An 18,221-nucleotide genomic window follows, 5' to 3' on the forward strand; every position below is an offset into this window, starting at 1 on the left:
GGGCCCACTGTTGCCTGCTTTCCTCTGCCAACCCAGGAAACAGCCACAAGATGACCAGGATGGCCCCAGCCTGCCCTAATCCTCCTGGATTGCAGAATCACCCCCTCCCCTGACCTCCGGGCGAGCCCACCCCCGCCCTAGGCCAGAAACCAGACAGTGAGAAACCAGCAGGAGCCGAGAATTCACCCTTTATTAGGAAAGGGAGAGGGCGAGGGAGGATGGACAGATTCACACCCAGAACCTTCTCCTGCCTTCAGTCCCCAACTCCCACCCCACCACCCGGTGCTAGGGACAAAAGCTTTCCACGGGAAAACCTGATTTCTGGTCGAGAGAGTCGTTGGGGCTGACAGGAGAGAGAACCCCCGGCAGTGTGCAGGGGGAGGAGCAGGGATTCTGGGGCCTGGGCTCGTTGGGGTCCCCATCCCAGGGTCCAGGCTGGACTGCCAGCCTTGCCCATAGGGTCCCGGCCAGAGCCCTGCAAGGACCCCACGTCTCAGCAGCCTGGGGTCTCCTGGGGCAGGTGGGGGGAGCCCCCGCTGCTGCAGACTGGTGCTGGTGACCTCTCCCTGCCAGCTGGGCACAGGGACTCCCCAGGATCTGTGAGCATTTTGGGGTGGGGTGGGGAGGGGTGCCGCCCGTCGGAGATCTGGGGGTGGGTGGGGGCCGGGCTTCATCCCCATTTGGGGCTCTGGTGGTTGGGGGAGCCAGGGAAGCCCACAGCCTGGGGGAGATGGGGAAGATATGAGGCTCTGTCACAGAACAAATGGACCCAGGTCGGCACCACGCCTAACTGGGTTGGAGGTCCGGGGTTAGGGGCCAGGGATGACTGGGTCTTCACAGGCAGGGAGCGGGTGCCTCAAAAAGAAAACAAGAACCATGATGATGACCATCCAGGCCCGCCCTCCCCCCAGACTCTCCGCTGACCCCTCCATGGGCAGGGGAGATAGAAGGCAGGAAGGGGGAGGGAAAGAGAAAGGGATGGAGGAGGGGAGGGAAATGGGTGATGGGGAGGAAGAAAAGAAGAAGGAGGGGGAGACTGGGGAGCAGGGAAAGGGGAGGAAGAACGGGGTGAGGAAGGGGCTCAGTCAGCTGGGCCTCGGACAGATGGATGGACGGGGCAGAGAGGGCATGGCCGAGGGCCCCCCCACCCCACTGTCCAGGAGGAAGAAGACAAAGACCAACCAGTTCCCAAAAAGACCAAGGGACACATCCCTCTCCGGCGTGGCCCCCCGCCCTGGTCGTCCCCCGACCACCACTCTCGGCCTGGCCCCGGAGGGGGTGAAGGGATGGGCGTGCGGGCCCTAGGACTTATTGAACGCGGCCAGGACGGCCCAGATCATCTCAGCGGGTCCGTGCTTGGGGCCCTCGGCCTCGGGGTCCAGCTCCACCAGCCCCTTGGCCCGGGCGGCGGCCACGTCGTAGCGGTCGTCGGCCAGCGAGGCCAGGGCGCCCTCCAGCACGTCGGCCGCGTGGGCCAGGACCAGCAGGGCCAGCGTCCGGCGGTCCATGCGCTGCGGGTCGTTGACCCAGCGGTCCAGCACGCTGTCCTGCAGGCGGCGCACGAGCCGCTGCTTCTCCGTGGCGTTGCTCACCGGGTGGGTCGTCATGTCAAACAGCAGGAAGTTCTGCTTCTCCGTGGTCAGGATGCCCTTCTCCACCAGGTTCTTGGCCAGGCGCTCCCGCACGTTCCGCAGCTGGTACTGTAGCTTGAAAGGGTTCCAGGTCTCCCCTGTCGGCAGGGTGGGGCGGGGAGGAGGCTGGCTGAGCGGGACCCTGCCGGCAGGGCACTGGGGGAGCGGTGAGGGCCCTGCTGGGCCCCTCCCTGGGGACAGGAGACTGCGGGAGGAGTGAGGGCACTGGATGGGCACCCCCACTGTGGGAGCAGCGAAAGCCCTGCTGGGCACCCCTGGGGAGCGGTAGCAAGCGAAGGCACTGGTTGAGCACCCCCTGGGGACAGGACATTGTGAGAGCAGCGAGGGCACTAGTTGGGCACCCCTTGGGGGCAGGGTACTGTGGGAGCAGTGAGGGCCCAAGTGGGCGCCCCCCGGAAACAATGCTCTGTGGGAGCAGTGAGGGCACTGGTTGGGCAACCCCTGGGGGCAGAGTAGTGTGGGAGCAGTGAGGGCCCTGCTGGGTGCCCCCTGGAAATAATGCACTGTGGGAGCAGTGAGGGCACTGGTTGGGCAACCCCTGGGGGCAGAGTAGTGTGGGAGCAGTGAGGGCCCTGCTGGGTGCCCCCTGGAAACAATGCACTGTGGGAGCAGTAAGGGCACTGGCTGGGCAACCCCTGGGGGCAGAGTAGTGTGGGAGCAGTGAGGGCCCTGCTGGGTGCCCCCTGGAAACAATGCACTGTGGGAGCATGAGGACCCAAGTGGGTGCCCCCTGGAAACAACGCACTGTGGGAGCAGTGAGGGCACTGGTTGGGCAACCCCTGGGGGCAGAGTAGTGTGGGAGCAGTGAGGGCCCTGCTGGGTGCCCCCTGGAAATAATGCACTGTGGGAGCAGTGAGGGCACTGGTTGGGCAACCCCTGGGGGCAGAGTACTGTGGGAGCAGTGAGGGCCCTGCTGGGTGCCCCCTGGAAACAATGCACTGTGGGAGCAGTGAGGGCAATGGCTGGGTGCCCGCTGGGGACACTACACTATGGGAGCAGTGAGGGCATTACTGAGTGCCCCCTGAGGGTAGTCCCCGGTGGGGACGATGCACTGGGGAAGCAGTAAGGACCGCTGGCTGGGCACCCTTGGGGACAATCCACTAGCAGTGAGGACACTGCTGGATGCCCCCTGGAGATGGTGCATTGTGGGAGCGGTGAGGGCGCTACCTACTGCCCCCTAAAGGCGGTGACCTGTACAAGCGGCGAGGGTGCTGGCTGAGCGCCCCCTGGGGGCGAAGCACTGTAGGAGCAGTATTGGTATTTACTGCCCCCCTGGGGGCAGCACACTGTTCATTCATTCATTCATTCGTATTTATTGAGCGCTTACTGTGTGCAGAGCACTGGACTAAGCGCTTGGGAAGTACAAGCTGGCAACATATAGAGAAGGTCCCTCCCCAACAGTGGGCTCGCAGTCTAGACTAAGCACTTGGGGAAGAACAAAAGGAGATCGAGACATGTTCCCGGAGTACAGGGAGGTTACTCTCTAACCGGGAGAGGCACAGAGAAAAATACTGTTGAGATGAAGAATCAGCAGCACCCTCCACTCCTCTGCCGCTAACCTCCTCACTGTGCCTCGTTCTCGCCTGTCCCGCTGCCGACCCCCGGCCCACGTCCTCCCCTGGGCCTGGAATGCCCTCCCTCCGCACATCCGCCAAGCTAGCTCTCTTCCTCCCTTCAAAGCCCTACTGAGAGCTCACCTCCTCCAGGAGGCACTCCCAGACTGAGCTCCCTCCTTCCTCTCCCCCTCCCCATCCCCCCGCCCTACCTCCTTCCCCTCCCCACAGCACCTGTATATATGTTTGCACAGATTTATTACTCTATTTTACTTGTACATATTTACTATTCTATTTATTTGATTTTGTTAATATGTTTTGTTTTGTTGTCTGTCTCCCCCTTCTAGACTGTGAGCCCATTGCTGGGTAGGGACCATCTCTATATGTTGCCAACTTGTACTTCCCAAGCGCTTAGTCCAGTGCTCTGCACACAGTAAGCACTCAATAAATACAATTGAATGAATGAATGAATGAATGAACTGTTGCATGCATCCAGAACCATTTAGGGGCGCTCCTCAAGGGCGTAGCCCCCCTTACTGCCCCCAGCCTATCCATAGGTTCCAACCAGCGGTCAGAGGTAAAGGGGCAGGGCTAGCTCGGAGGCCCCACCCCGGGAGCCAGGTCAGGTACCCGGGATAGGGCCAGGACAGCAGGGTGGACATTGGGGGGGCGTGGACGGACCGCGGGCTCCCTTACCGGTCAGCAGCTCGATCCAGGTCTGGACGGTCTCCGCCGGCTCGGTGACCTTGATGTGTTTGAGCGTTTCATCCAGCAAGACGTCTCCTGTTGGACTGTCCGATTTCAGCAGCACCTGCAGCCCAGAGTGGGGGGCGCCCAGGTACCCCGTTACCCACTGGGCCCGAAACCTCCCCGTCTCTCAGCCTCGCTATTGTTCCCTTCCACCTCTCCCCTGGACCCCGGGACCCAGGGAAGGGGGAAAATGGTCCCCCAATATCCAGTCAGGATCTGAGCTGCCATGAATCAACACCAATGCTTTCAGGGGTTCAGCAGGGGTGCCGGCCCAGGGGAAGGCCAGGAGGGAGGGAGAGAAGGGCAGGCAGGGAGGAAGGGAAGGGAAAGAAGGAGGGAGAGAGGAGCAGGCAGGGAGGGAGGGAAGGGACATGGTGAAAAAGACCCCAAGATCCTTATCGGTCCCCATTTTCCCACATACAGAATCGGTGGGGGTGTTGGGGAGGGTGTTAAATTATCCCAAAGGCAGAAGGCTCCCCAGGGAGCAGGGAAGTGGAGGGGAAGAGGGAGGGGGAGGCCAGACGGCATGATACCTTCCTGTCCAGGAGCCTTTTTTTCCGCATGGTGGGGGGCTCCAGGTGGATGCGCCCCCGCAAGGCCAGCTCTATGAGGATGCCCCCCCGGAGGCCGGAGGAGATGCAGTCATTCCAGAAGGACGTGTAGCCCTGGGCCGCGGGTGGGCAGCAGGTGGTGGGCAACAGAGGGAACAAGAGAAAAGACGTGAGCTTCGTCCACCAGAAACACATGTAGCAACTCTGTTATCTTCTAGTCAGTCGGCCAATCGTACTTATTGAGCGCATACTGTGTGTCGAGCATTAAGCATTTGGGAGAGGACAAACAATATAACGGATACATTTCCTGCCCACAAAGAGCTCACAGTCTAGAGGACTATTAGTACATAAACAGTGCTCCGCACACAGTAGGCACTCAATAAATATGATTGATACAGTGTGGCCGGGAGGCAGGAGACACAGGTTTTAACCTCGCTCTCTTCCCTGCTGCGTGTGACCTAAGGACAGTCATTTCACCTATCCGGCCTCACTTTCCTCCTCTGCCAAATGGGGATAAAATCCCCACTCTGCCTTTCTCCGAGACAGTAAGCCCCATAGGGGCCGGGAACTTGGTCCAATCTAGTTATAATAACGATATTTACGGTGTTTATTAAGTGCTTAGTATGTCCCAGGCTCTATACTAAGCCCTGGGGTAGATACATGATAATCAAGTTGAAAGTATACCCTGTCCCACATGGGGCTCCCAGTCTTAATCCTCTTTTTCCAGATGAGGTAACTGAGGCACAGAGAAGTGAAGCTACTTGTCCAAGGCCACACAGCTGGGATTAGAACCCAGGTCCCCTGACTCCCAAGCCCGAGCTCTTTCCAAAGCCCACGCCCCGGCTACTCTGAGGCACAAGAGCAGCAGAGGGAGGGCTGGGAGGGCTCCAGGGTTGGCCTCCCCACCGTTGGAGGGGAAGCTCCCAGTGGGCAAGGCATGGGTTTGGTGTTTCTGTAGGCCTTTCCCAAGCCCTCAGTCCAGTACCCCACCCACAGAAGGTGCTCAAACCATATCAACCCTGCTCCCCCACTGCCTCCAGCCCCACATCCCTCTGGGGTGGTCCTGGGGAGGGCGGGGAGACAACCACCCTCCCCTTCCGGCCTGGCCGTGAGCTCCAGGGTGGCGGTAACTTCCCTGCCCGCTGCCAGGGCCAGGACGAGGCATGATCAACGCCAGCTGGAGACCAGCCCCCTCCTGCCCTGCCCCCATGAGGGGGACCGGTGGGGGAGAGGGGGATGGGCCCCTGGGTGAGGCAGGGGATTGTGCCCTCCTGGAAACCGCCCCCCTCACCCCTGCCCCATGGGACCAGGTGCCAGAGAGGCTCTGTATACACAGGAGGGGCGGGGAACCCGGATGCGGTGAGGAAAAGCTGAACCTTGCCGGGCAGGTTCCAGTTGGTGTGCGGGGCCCCCAGCCCCAGCCCAGACCAACTTCCTCGGCCCACCCCCAGCCCCACCCTCCAATATCACTCTCAGGCCCCCTAATCTGCCCTCAGATCACCACCAGTACCCCCCAACCCTCCTCAATCTGCCCCAGCCCACACCAGGCCCTCTCCCAGCCCTCCAAGTCCGCCCCCAGCCCACCCTGGCCACAAAGAAAGCCACTTCTCTCCTTGTTTCAGGCAGGGCTAGATGAGAAGGACTGAGGAGAGCACATCAAGATGCCGGAGAGACTGTTGGACAACTCTGGCTTGGAGGTACGGGGAGGGAAACGATGACCTTCAACAACCTCCATCCACCTCACCCCCAGCCCCCAAACGGCAGACAGGAAGGACCCAAAAGATCTGGGAGAGAGTGGTACCCAGTGGAAGAGACCCAAAGAACGAGAACACGAGATCTAATCCCGGTCTGCTGTGTGACCCAGGGTAAGCGGCTTAACTTCTCTGGGCCGCGAGCGTCCCCTCCTGCAAAATGAGATATGGGGACGGCTGCCTCTCCCTCCCCTGCGGGGGTGTGGAGAGTCGAAGGGAGGTCAGCAATGTAAAAGCAGAGAGCTTTGGGAAAATCCAGGCTGACGGGCAGTCGGCAGCATTCTCTGGATTTCTGGGTAGGAGGAAGCTGGATGGTCTGGCATTCCTGCTTTCCCTGCCCCACCCCCACTCTCAGCCACCTCCCACGCTCCCTGGGTCGCCCCACAATTACCTAGGCACCGGTGGGGATGGGGGGAGACCCCGGAAGGTATGTCCGAGGAAGAGTCAATCCCTGCAGTTCAGGGGGTCACCCAAACCCCTCCCTTTGCCACTCACCCCAGCTTCTTCAGGGCATCAAAAGGGCCCAGAAGCTTCAGGCTCCGAGCTCAAGGTGGCTAGGAGGGGGGTGGGAATGGAGGGAGACAAAAAAGCGGCCCCAACCTGTAGCACAAAAGCCAAACTCCCAGGCCCCTCGCTGCCATTGATGGTCCCAAGGAGTTGAGTCTTTAGCGGGATGGGGTGCAGGGGTACTATTCACCCCACCTTCAGCCCCACAGCACATATGGCTGAAATTTATTTTACATTAACATCTGTCTCCCCCTCTGGACGGAAAGCTCGCTGTGGACAGGGAACGTGACTAACATCTGCTGTGTGACCTCGAGCAAATCACTTCTCTGTGCCTCACTTACCTCCTCTGTAAAATGGGGCTGAAAACTGGGAGCCCCATGTGGGACACGGATTGGGTCCAAACTGATTAGTTTGCATCTACCCCAGCACTTACTACAGTGCTGGCACAGAGTACGCGCTTAATGAATACCATATTAATAAAAACGAAAAAGAAACAATTCTGTCATATCGCACTCTCCCAAGCTCTTAGTACAGTGCTCTGCACCCAGTAAGTGCTCAGTAAATACCGCTTTCCTGCCCAGCAGGAGATATTTCATGGACTGTTCTACATTCCCTGCCTAGCAGGGGTTATTTGATCATGTATTATAATGGTAATTACACACCATGTGTTTTTCCTGGCTTGTAAACTCACCCCATCGCTCAGCTTTCCAGCTGGAGGCTTCGGACCAACCGATTCTGACATTCCGAAGGACCGGTTCCGACATTTCAAAGGAGCGGAACTGCATTCTCCACGCTCAGAAATGCTCCCTTCCCCTCTATAAATCTCACCCAGCAGACTGTAGACCCCATGAGGGCACGGATTGTTCCTTCTGACTCTAGTGGACTCCCCCAAGCAGAGTATTCAGTGCTTTACACACAGTAAGTGTGCAATAAAGACATAGAAAGTGTTTAACAAATACCACAATTATTATTATTATTATTACCACAACTATTATTATTGTTATTATAATAGATTCATTGGTGGGATTAGTGAATTCCTTATGGGCAGGGAATGGTCTTGCTCTCGTTGCCCTTCCCAAGCACCTAGTACAGTGGCCTGCTTACATGAGGAGCTCAGTACATACTCTTGGCAGATTAATGGGGGGCCCCCTCAGTCCCGCAGCACCTATGCGCATCTCCATAATTTAATGTGCCCTGGTAGGAAGCAGCGAAGAGTCCGGACCTGGGAGCCAGAGGATCTGGATTCTAATCCTGGCTCCGCCACTTGTGCTGAGTGACCTTGGGCAAGTCGCTTAACCTCTCCAGGTCTCAGTTTCCTCAACTAAAATAGGGATTCAAAATCTACTCTACCTCCTGCTTAAACTGTGGGGCAGGAACTAGGTCCAACCTGATTAACTTGTATCTGCTCCAGCCCTTAGAACAGTGTTTGACACACAGTAAGCGCTTAAAAATGCCATTAAAAATTTTTTTGTAAATTCTCTCTCTCTCTAGACTGTAAGCTCCTTATGGGTAGGGAATGTGACCACTAACTCTGTTGTACTTTACTCTCCCAAGCGCTAAGTACAGTGAACACAGTAAGCATTCAATAAATACCACTGCTTGATTGATAGGGAATAGACTGTCCAGGCTGACAGAGCCAACCCGACCATGACAAGGGGGCTCAGACCTTTCTCCCTCTCAGGCCTGTTCGTCTGTTCAGACGTGCCCAGCAGAGAGCCAGCTCCTTTCTGGAGGACACAGGGCATTCCGGGCACAAAGGGAATCCTCGGAAATCGCCAACCCACCCGGGCAGTGAAGATGGAGGCGGCCGGCTGTCCTGTCCCGCTCGGGGTCCACTATGTCCCCGGCCCGGGCCACTACCCTCCCCCAGGGCCTCCAACCACTGGTACTGAAATCAGTTGATCCAGGCAGGCGACTCCAGCTCCCACTCCATCCCTGGGTGGCATCACCATGGCGGGCTTCACCCTCAGCCGCCGCAATAACGGACTCTCCGCGCACGGGAACAAAGGCGGTTCTCATGGCGACCCGGCCCCCGGCCACCTTGGCCTCAGGTTCCCTGAGGTGCGCCCCGAGGTGCCAGCTCATCGGTCCTAGCAGCCTCAGCCCTGGGCTCCCAGAGATAATGCCAGCACACTGGCCCCAGCTGGGCTCAGCCCCAGCTCCCCAAGATGCCCCACAAGGTGCCAGCTCATCACCCCGTCAGTGGCCAGCCTCGGCCCCAGGTTCCCAGAGATGCCAGCTCGCCAGCCCCGGCTCCCCGCCACACAGCCGCTCAGCTTTGAGGGCCTCCTGCCGCTTCTTCCCCACTGTTAATCCTCACTCCCTTCCCACCAACACTCCAGCTCACAACCCACGTTCCCCTCCAGCCAACCAATCCTGGAGCCTCAATCTCATCTCTGCAGCCACCCTTTTTCCTGCCCAGAGCTCCCTCCCCATTCACTTCTGGCAGACCGCCACTCTCACCATCTTCAGAGCCCTCCTGAGATCACACCTCCTCCAGGAAGGCTTCCCGGATTAACCTCTCACCTCCTCACCGTATTTCCCCCTTTAGAACCACTTCAGCCCTTCTGTGTCACCCGAGCACTTGGGTACTCGCCCCTTGATCTACCCCTATATCTCTGTAGACTCTATTGCTTCCCCCTACTCATAATTTATTTCAGAGCCTGTCTCTCCCTGATCAACTACAGGCTCCTTGAAGGCAGGGATCGTGGTTCATATCTCTACTGCATTCTCCCAGGCGCTCAGTACGGTGCTCTGCACAGAGCAGAGTGTAAACTCCTTAAGGGAAGGGACTGTGTCTCCTGTCTCTATTGCACTCTCCCAAGTGCTCAGTACACTGCTCTGCACACAGTAGGCACTCAACCTCTATCATGCTCACTTCTCCTCTCCCATGGAAGTCCAAACCAGAGGAAACCAGTCTGTGGTGCAGCAGGGGAGATTTAGGGCAGAAATGAGGAAGGACCTCCTGATCGAAAGGGAGCAGGCACACCCCACTGGGCACCTGAGGCAGGCAGAGGGTGGATTAGGGCCTCTGCCTTGGAGTGAAGGGGAAGTTACATCACTTGCCTGAGAGGAGGCAGGGGGTTGGAGCAAATGACCTCCGGGAGGTCCTGCCCTGTCTCAGACACAGCAGGCAGAATATACACTCTTGGACATCCTCGCAGACTGGGCCGGAGTCAGGTAGAGGTGGAAGGCAGGTGGCAGCGTGCCCGGGAGCTGAGTGGAGGGCAGAGATGAAAGATCACAGAGGCGGAGGGGCAGGGGTGGATGGACAGCCCTGCGGGCACTGACGAAAAATCTCACCACTAGCCATCCTCCTCTTTCTCCTCATGCCAGCTCTGCCTCTGCCCCACAGGCCAGTGGGGAGCTCAAAACCTGTACTCATTGTCAGCCTTCAAGAGAAAAGCAATTAATGGTTTGATAGTATCAGCAGGGCAACACTTTGGCCTAGTGGAAAGAGCACAGACCTGGGGGTCAGAGCACCTGGGTTCTCATCCCGGCTCTGTCAAGTAGTGCCCACTGTGTGGCCTTCACTTCTCTGGGCCTCATCTGTAAAATGGGCATTCAATGCCTGTTCTCCCTCCTATTTTGACTGTGAACCTCGTGTTGGACAGGGCCTGTGTCCAGCCTGATTATCTTGAATCTGCCCAAGAGCTTAGTACAGTGCCTGGCACATAGTCAGGGCTTTAAAATGTAAGAATAATACCATTGCTAGAGTGCCTACTGGGTGCGGAGAACTATACTGAGCACTTGGGGGAATATGATAGGGTTAGAATTCATCAATAGTACTGATTGAGCACCTGCTGTGTGCACAGCAATGAACCAAGCACTTGGGAGAGTGTGAAAGCCCTCAATCTCCTTATCCCAACCTACCTCACCTCAATGCTCTCTCCACTACAACCCAGCGCACATACTTCTCTCCTCTAATGCCAACCTACTCACTGTACCTCCATTTCACTTAACTCGCCACCAATCCCTTGTCCTCATCCTACCTCTGGCCTGGAACCCCCTCCCTCTTCAGATCCAATAGACAATGACTCTCCTTCATTTCAAAGCCTTATTGAAGACACATCTCCTCCAAGAGGCCTTCCCTGACTAAATCCTCCTTTCCTCTTCTCCCATTTCCTTCTGCATCACCCTGACTAGCTCCCTTTGTTTACCCCCACCTAGCCCCACAGCACTTATGTCCATATCCATAATTTATTTATTTCTCCTCTTCTCCCATTTCCTTCTGCATCACCCTGTCTAGCTCCCTTTGTTTACCCCCCGCCTAGCCTCACAGCACTTATGTCCATATCCGTAATTTATTTATTTCTATTAATGTCTGTCTCCCCGCTGTATCGACTGTAAGCTCATTATGGGAAGGAAACATGTCTACCAACTCTGTTATATTGTACTATCCCAAGCACTTAGTACAGTGTTCTGTACAAATTAAGCACTCAAAAAATATGATTGATTGACTGATTGATTGATTGACAGGGAGACATGATCCCTGCCCTCAAGGAGCTTACCAGTCTTGCAGGGAACAACCAATACTAAATCTAATACAGAGGAATAGTAGAAACGGCATTTATTGAGCCTCAGTCCTGAAGCTTCCAAACTAAGGTAAACACAAAAGGATTGGTTCGCATAAGGCCACCAAGGGATTAATCTAGGAAGGCGTCCTGGAGGAAGAATGGCTTCAAATGAACCTTGAAGATGAGGAGAGTAGTGGATGAGGAGGGGGAGGGTGTTCCAGGCTGGAGGGAGGGCGTGAGCAAGAGCTTGGTGAGACTGAGGTGCAGGGAGCAGGTTGGCTTGAGAGGAGTGAAGTGTGAGAGCTGGGGTGTGGTGGAAGAGGAGCGACGATGAGCAGAGGAGAAAACATCGCCCCAGGGACCAGGACGTGGGGAAGAAAGCCAGCCCAGAAACCAGAGTTTCTCCTCTGGATGGTGCCACCTCAGTCAGCCTCCGACTGCCCACCAAACATCCCGTTAGCCAAGGTCAGTCCTATGCCCACATCTCATTGGCAAATTGGTAGTATGGACTGAGCTCTTGCTGTGTGCACCACATTGTGCTGAGCTTTTGAGAGTGTTCAATAGAGTTAGCTGACCCGGTCCCTGCCCTCAAGGAGCTTCCATTCTTATGGGAGAGGTTGACACAAAACTGGATGATGCAGCCTCCTTTCTGACTTCCCTGCCACTAGTCTCTCCCCTTTCGGGTCCAGACTTCACTCTGCTGCCCCAAATCACTTTTCTAAAAAAAAAAAAAACGGCTCAATCCAAATCTCCCCACTCCTCAAAAACCTCCAATGATTGCCCAGCCATCTCCTGATCAAGCTGAGACTCCTGACCATTGGCTTTGAGGAGAGGCAATGTTTTCGCGCTCTCTCTCCCTCCCTTCCGCTCCCCACCAACACCCCCTCACACATATACCAAGCATGGCTCAGTGGAAAGAGCGCAGGCTCTGGAGTCAGAGGTCGTGGGTTCAAATCCCGGCTCTGCCACTTGTCAGCTGTGTGACTTTGGGCAGGTCACTTAACTTCTCTGGGACTCAGTTCCCTCATCTGTAAAATTGGGATGAAGACTGTGAGCCCCATGTGGGACAATCTGATTACCTTGTATCTACCCCAGTGCTTAGAACAGTGCTTTGCACATAGTAAGCGCTTAACAAATACCAACATTATTATTATTATTATTATTGTTATTATTATACTCACTCTCTTCTCCCACCACATCTTTCCCACTGCCAACTTCCTGCTCACATCCTTCCTTCTGCCTGGAAGTCCCTCCCCCATCATGGCCAGCAGACCACTGCTCTCCCCTTCTTCAAAGCCCTTCTAAGATCACACCTCTTCCTGGAAGTCTTCCCCAATTACTTTACCTTTCCCCCAATGCCAGTAGACCATACCCACCCCCAGGACTTAAGGGCATATCGATTTAGCCAATATCTTACACATCTTATTGTTTAAGCACTAACTCAAATGCATAGTCACTTCTTTCTCCTATCCATAAATTACTCCCGGGGCTTGGTTCCCTGCAACATTGGAAGCTCCATGACCAAATCAATCAATCAATGGTATTTATTGAGCACTTAATTCTGTGCACAGCACTGTAGTGAGTGCTTGCTCTGTGCAGTGCTCAATAAATACAACTGATTTTTTTTTAATAGTATTTAAGTGCTTACTATATGCCAGGCACTGTACTAAGCTCTGGGGTAGATACAACCTATTCAGGTTGGAGGCGGTCCACATCCCACATGAGGCTCATAGTCTTAATCCTCGTTTTACAGATGAGGTTAACTGAGGCCCAGAGAAATGAAGTGACTTCCCCAAGGTCACAGAGCAGACAAGTGGCAGGGCCGGGATCAGAACACAGGTCGTTCTGACTGACAGATCTGTGAGTTACGCTGCTTCTCCATAATCTTCATTTCCCCACCAGGCCGTCCAGGTGCGAAACATTCTGGGAGAGAGCTGGGGGTGGCGGGGGACTGGAAGGGGCGGGGGACCAGAGGGTGTGAGCGTTACCTCCTTGTCCTTCAGGCCCAGGAGCAGCACCTCCTCCATGAGGGTGAGCCGGATGTCCTTGGAGTCACCGCCGTCAGTATCATCGCCACCACCCAGACCTTGGTCCCAGCTCCTGGACTCTTCTCCTTCCACCCGCTTTTCCAATGCCTTGCTCCCCTCTGGGCGTCTCCCCCGGTGAGTCAGGGTGCTCATCCTCACCGGTCCCTGTAGCGAGGACAAGCAATCATGGTAATCATGCCATTTGTTAAGCCCTTTCTCTCTGCCAGGCACCGTACTAAGTGCTGGGGTAGAGACAAGCTAATCAGGTTGGACACAATCTCTGTCCCACGGGGGCTCACGGTCTTCATCCCCATTTTACGTTGAGGGAACAGAGACCCTGAGAAGTGAAGTGACTTGTCCAAGTTCACAAAGCAGATGAGTGGCAGAGCCGAGATTAGAACCCCGATCCGACTCCCAGGCCTGGGCTCTATCCATTAGGCCGCGCTGCTTCTCTCAGCAAGCAATTGACCCAGCCTTCATCCTTGCTGACTAGCCAATCAACAACTCTTATTGGTCAACCAGGCTGATTGAGCTTTCAATCAATCACTTCCTGGTATTTATGGAGCGCTTACTATGTGCAGAGTACTGTACTAAGCACTTGGAAGAGGAGGATATAACAGAGTTTGTTGACAGGTTCCCTATCCACAGCAAGTTTATAGTCTAGAAAGGGAGACAGACATTAATATAAATAATTTAAAATAATTTATAGATATGTACATAAGTGCAATCAACAGCACTTATCAATCAACAATCCACACCGGGCAACCAACTGATAGCACTTATCAATCAATCATCCTTATTGAGAAATCAATAGTACTTATCGATCAGCCTCTCCTGCTGAATCAATAATACTTATGGATCAGCCGTCCCTAATCAATGAGAAGCAGCATGGCCTAGTGGAAATAGCCCGGGCCTGGGAGCTGGAGGACCTGGATTCTAATCCTGTCTCCACCACATGTCTGCAGTGTGATCATGGGCAAGTCACTTCACTTCTCTGAGCCTCAGTTCCCTCATCTGAAAAATGGGGATTTAGACTGTGAAGCTCATGAGGTGTCAGACTTGATTAGCTTGTAGCCCCCTCCCCAACGCTTAGTACAGTGCCTGGCATATAGTAAGTGCTTAACAAATACCATTTTTTAAAAAATCAATTTACTCATAGATTGACCATCCCTGCTGATCAGTCAACAATACTTATCAGTCGAACCTCCCTGCTGATTGATCAGGAGGACTTATTGATCCACCATCCTCACTCATCAATCAACAGTACTTATTGATCAAACACCCAGATTGATCAGCCACCTTTATTGGCCAATCGGCTGTATTTACTGAGCCCCTACTGTGTGCTGCGCTAACTGCTATACTAAGACATGATCCTTGTCCTCAAGGAGCTTACAATCTAGCCGGACATGCAGCCAGACGCACGCGCACACACACGCCCATCACTTAGTAAACATTGAAAATTAGGGTTCAGTGACCTCAACGGAGGGGTTCAGGTGTCCACAAATTCAGAAAGCATCCTCTCCCATCGCACCCCAGGGGAAACAACAAGACCAACAGGGATTACTCAGCTATTAACTCATGCACCTGTACTTTTTTCCTTCTTCCTCCTACCTGTAAATCATTTTATTTTCTGTCTCCCCTGAAAGGTTGGAAGCTCCTTCAAGGCCGGGATCGAGTCTACTAACTCTTCTGCCCTCTCATAAGCACTTAATATTTACTGAGCACTTACTGTGTGCAGAGCATTTTACTGAGTGCTTGGCAGAGGACAATACAACAATATAACTGACACATTCCCTGCCCACAACGAACTCAGTCTTGTGCTCTATGCCCAGTAGACACTCAAAATATGCTACTGTAAGCTCACCAAGGGAAGGAATCAATCATGTTTATTGAGCGCTTACTACGTAGCACTGTACTAAGCGCTTGGAAAAGTACAGAGTTGAGAGATTCGTTCCTTGCCCGCAACAAGCTTCCAGTCCAGAGTACGGGATGGAGTCTACCAACTCTGTTATTTCCCAAGCACTTAGAACAGTGCTCTGCACAGTGAGGGGACTCGATCAGTACGACTGATTGACATGGCCAATTCGAGTCTGATCTAGACATTCAGCAGCTGCAAGGGAGACTGGGGGGGAGGGGAAGGAGGGGGAAGAGATTGACACGTAGACAATCCCTAACCTAACCCTTTCAAGGAACAAGGAAGAACAAGGAAACCCCACCCTGGGTCATATTTTGGGACCGAATCCTGACATAAAGGTCACTGGAAGACTGAACTAGAATGGCACGTCCCTCATTTGAGCCCATCGGAAGGGGAAAATACCAGGGCTACTGGCTGAAAGGAAAATCAACCTCTCTTCTAGACTGTGAGCCTGCTGTTGGGTAGGGACCGTCTCTGTATGTTGTCAACTTGTCAGTACAGTGCTCTGCACACAGTAAGCGCTCAATAAATACGATTGAATGAATGAATCTCACGCTGCCCCCCCCAACACACACACACACACACACAAACCACTTTCTAGCAAAGGGAAAGCCAATAGCGAGATAGTATGTGAGGCGTACTTTTTCGTGACCTGCAGTAACCCAGGGGCTCCTCGGGGGAGGAAATGTCACCCCCAGGGCTGGGGAAACCCATTCCAAGTAGAATCATCAGAGAGAAAAGGGAAGGGAGGGGTGGGGGGGACCAGGGGGCCACTGCAGTGCCGGGGATTGGGGTGGGAGGGGGCCACAGGGTTTTCAATCCTGAATCCAGGAAACTTTACAGCTCTGAGAAAAGGGGGAGAGGAGGGAGGGAGGGGGCCTGGGGGGGGCGAAACTTTCTCTTGCATCGACACCTGCCCCCCACCCCCAGCCCGGACACACACACACACACACACACACTCTTACATAGGCACACCTGCAAATGCCCACGGTAAACATGCATCCGAGGGTCAAACCGGGGGAGGATCTGGCGCGGGGCCCGATCCCCCTCCCCGCCCCGGGCATCGGTTAATGGAGGTCCCTGCGGGTTCGGGGGTCAGAGGTCATGGGGCCGGCCCTCCGACCTGCCCCCTCTGCTCACCTGGCCTTCCTCCCGCACCTCGGGGTGCCGGGTGGTTGAGGGCCTTGGCTGCTCCCCTTGCCGTCCCCGGACACCAGCCTGGCCGTGGCGGTGGCGGTGGCCTCGGCGGGGTCCGTGGCCTCGGTGGTCGGCGCTCCCGCCCGCCCGGGCAGGCAGAGCACAAACTTTACTTCCTGGTCGGGCTCGGCCGAGGAGGAATTACCACATCAGCTTGGTGGGGCTCCCTAGGCAACCTAGCTTGGGCCGCGCTTCCCGCCGGACCAATGGGAGCGCGGCGGGGGCGGAGGCGCGACCAATCGGCGGCCGCGGGGGGCGGGCCTCGCCCTTCAGCCCCCCCCCCCCGCTCCTCCGTCCGTCGCCCGGCTATTGTGCTACGGTCCAGCCAAACCCCAGCCGCGAGGGGGCGGGCGCGGGCGCTGACGGGCAGCGGGGCGGGCCAATGAGGGGCCGGGATCGGCGCTGCGCCCCGCCCCCTTCCACCGACGGACACCTCCCCCCTCCAGCCCTCCAGGACTAGGGCCAGGGCCTCGGCCTACGACTGACCAACTGACCGACCGACTGACCGGCCAGCACGGAGCCGGAGAAGACGACGCTTTCTCTGCAGATCCTTTTAGACTGTGAGCCCACTGTTGGGTAGGAACTGCCTCTATATGTTGCCAATTTGCACTTCCCAAGCGCTTAGTATAAATGCCGTCCTTATTATTAGTAGCACGGTGCTCTGCACATAGTAAGCGCTCAATAAATACGATTGATGATGAGGCTCCTTCCGCCGCTTCCGGCCCGGGAGAGACCCCGCCCCCCTTCCTCCGCCGGTGGGGTCCTGAGGAGAGGTCTCTGTCCAGGGGCGGTGACATCACTCCCACTGGCCCACAGCCGGGCCCGGCTCGTGTCAATAATAATAATAATTTATTATTTATTTATTTATTTTACTTGTACATATCTATTCTATTTATTTTATCTTGTTAGTATGTTTGGTTTTGTTCTCTGTCTCCCCCTTTTAGACTGTGAGCCCACTGTTGGGTAGGGACTGTCTCTATATGTTGCCAATTTGTACTTCCCAAGCGCTTAGTACAGTGCTCTGCACATAGTAAGCGCTCAACAAATACGATTGATGATGATGATGATAATAATAATAATAACGTTTGCTCGTTCTGAGCAGGAAGCATGGCTCGTTAATTCTGTTGTGTTCCCCCCCCAAGCGCTTAGTACGGTGCTGTGCACATAATAAGCGCTCAGATCGATTGATTTTTTTTTAAGCACTTATGTGCCCAAGCACTGGGGTAGATACGAGGTTATGAGGTTGGACACTGGCCTTGTACCGACCTTAGTCCCCATTTTACAGAGGCCCAGAGAAGTGAAGTGACTTGCCCGAAGTCACTCAGCAGACAAGTGGCAGAGTGGGATTAATTATAATAATAATGATGGCATTTATTAAGCGCTTACTTTGTGCAAAGCACTGTTCTAAGCACTGGGGGGATACAAGGTGATGAGGTTGTCCCACGTGGGGCTCACAGTCTTCATCCCCATTTTGCAGATGAGGGAACAGAGGCACAGAGAAGTGAAGTGACTTGCCCAAAGTCACTCAGCTGACAAGTGGCAGAGTAGGATTAATAATAATGATGGCATTTATTAAGCGCTTACTTTGTGCAAAGCACTGTTCTAAGCACTGGGGGGATACAAGGTGATGAGGTTGTCCCACATGGGGCTCACAGTCTTCATCCCCATTTTACAGATGAGGGAACAGAGGCATAGAGAAGTGAAGTGACTTGCCCAAAGTCACCCAGCTGACAAGGGGCAGAGCCAGGATTTGAACCCATGACCTCTGACTCCAAAACCCAGGCTCTTTTCCACTGAGCCA

General features: G+C 55.0%; 1 protein-coding gene across 1 annotated transcript; it reads right to left on the minus strand.

Moving 5' to 3' along the window:
* Nucleotides 1-1,042: 1,042 nt before the first annotated feature.
* Nucleotides 1,043-16,549, minus strand: GOLPH3L (golgi phosphoprotein 3 like). Its single transcript, XM_038769065.1, has 5 exons — nt 16,364-16,549; nt 13,270-13,473; nt 4,489-4,620; nt 3,902-4,016; nt 1,043-1,729 (listed from the first exon to the last, which is right to left on the minus strand). The coding sequence occupies exons 2-5, from the start codon at nt 13,459-13,461 to the stop codon at nt 1,302-1,304; spliced, it is 867 nt and encodes a 288-aa protein (XP_038624993.1). The 5' UTR covers nt 13,462-13,473; nt 16,364-16,549; the 3' UTR covers nt 1,043-1,301.
* Between the last annotated feature and the right edge of the window lie 1,672 nt (nt 16,550-18,221).

Source organism: Tachyglossus aculeatus, chromosome Y4, assembly GCF_015852505.1.
Source record: "Tachyglossus aculeatus isolate mTacAcu1 chromosome Y4, mTacAcu1.pri, whole genome shotgun sequence".
NCBI classification, from domain to species: domain Eukaryota; kingdom Metazoa; phylum Chordata; class Mammalia; order Monotremata; family Tachyglossidae; genus Tachyglossus; species Tachyglossus aculeatus.

Coding starts and splice junctions, on each gene's coding strand:
- GOLPH3L (XM_038769065.1), bottom strand. CDS start 13,461: ATGAGCACCCTGACTCACCGGGGGAGACGCCCAGAGGGGAGCAAGGCA. Junction 4,017..4,488: donor AAAGGCTCCTGGACAGGAAG/GTATCATGCCGT, acceptor TCTGGGCTGCAG/GTGCTGCTGAAATCGGACAG. Junction 1,730..3,901: donor CTGGATCGAGCTGCTGACCG/GTAAGGGAGCCC, acceptor CCCTGCCGACAG/GGGAGACCTGGAACCCTTTC.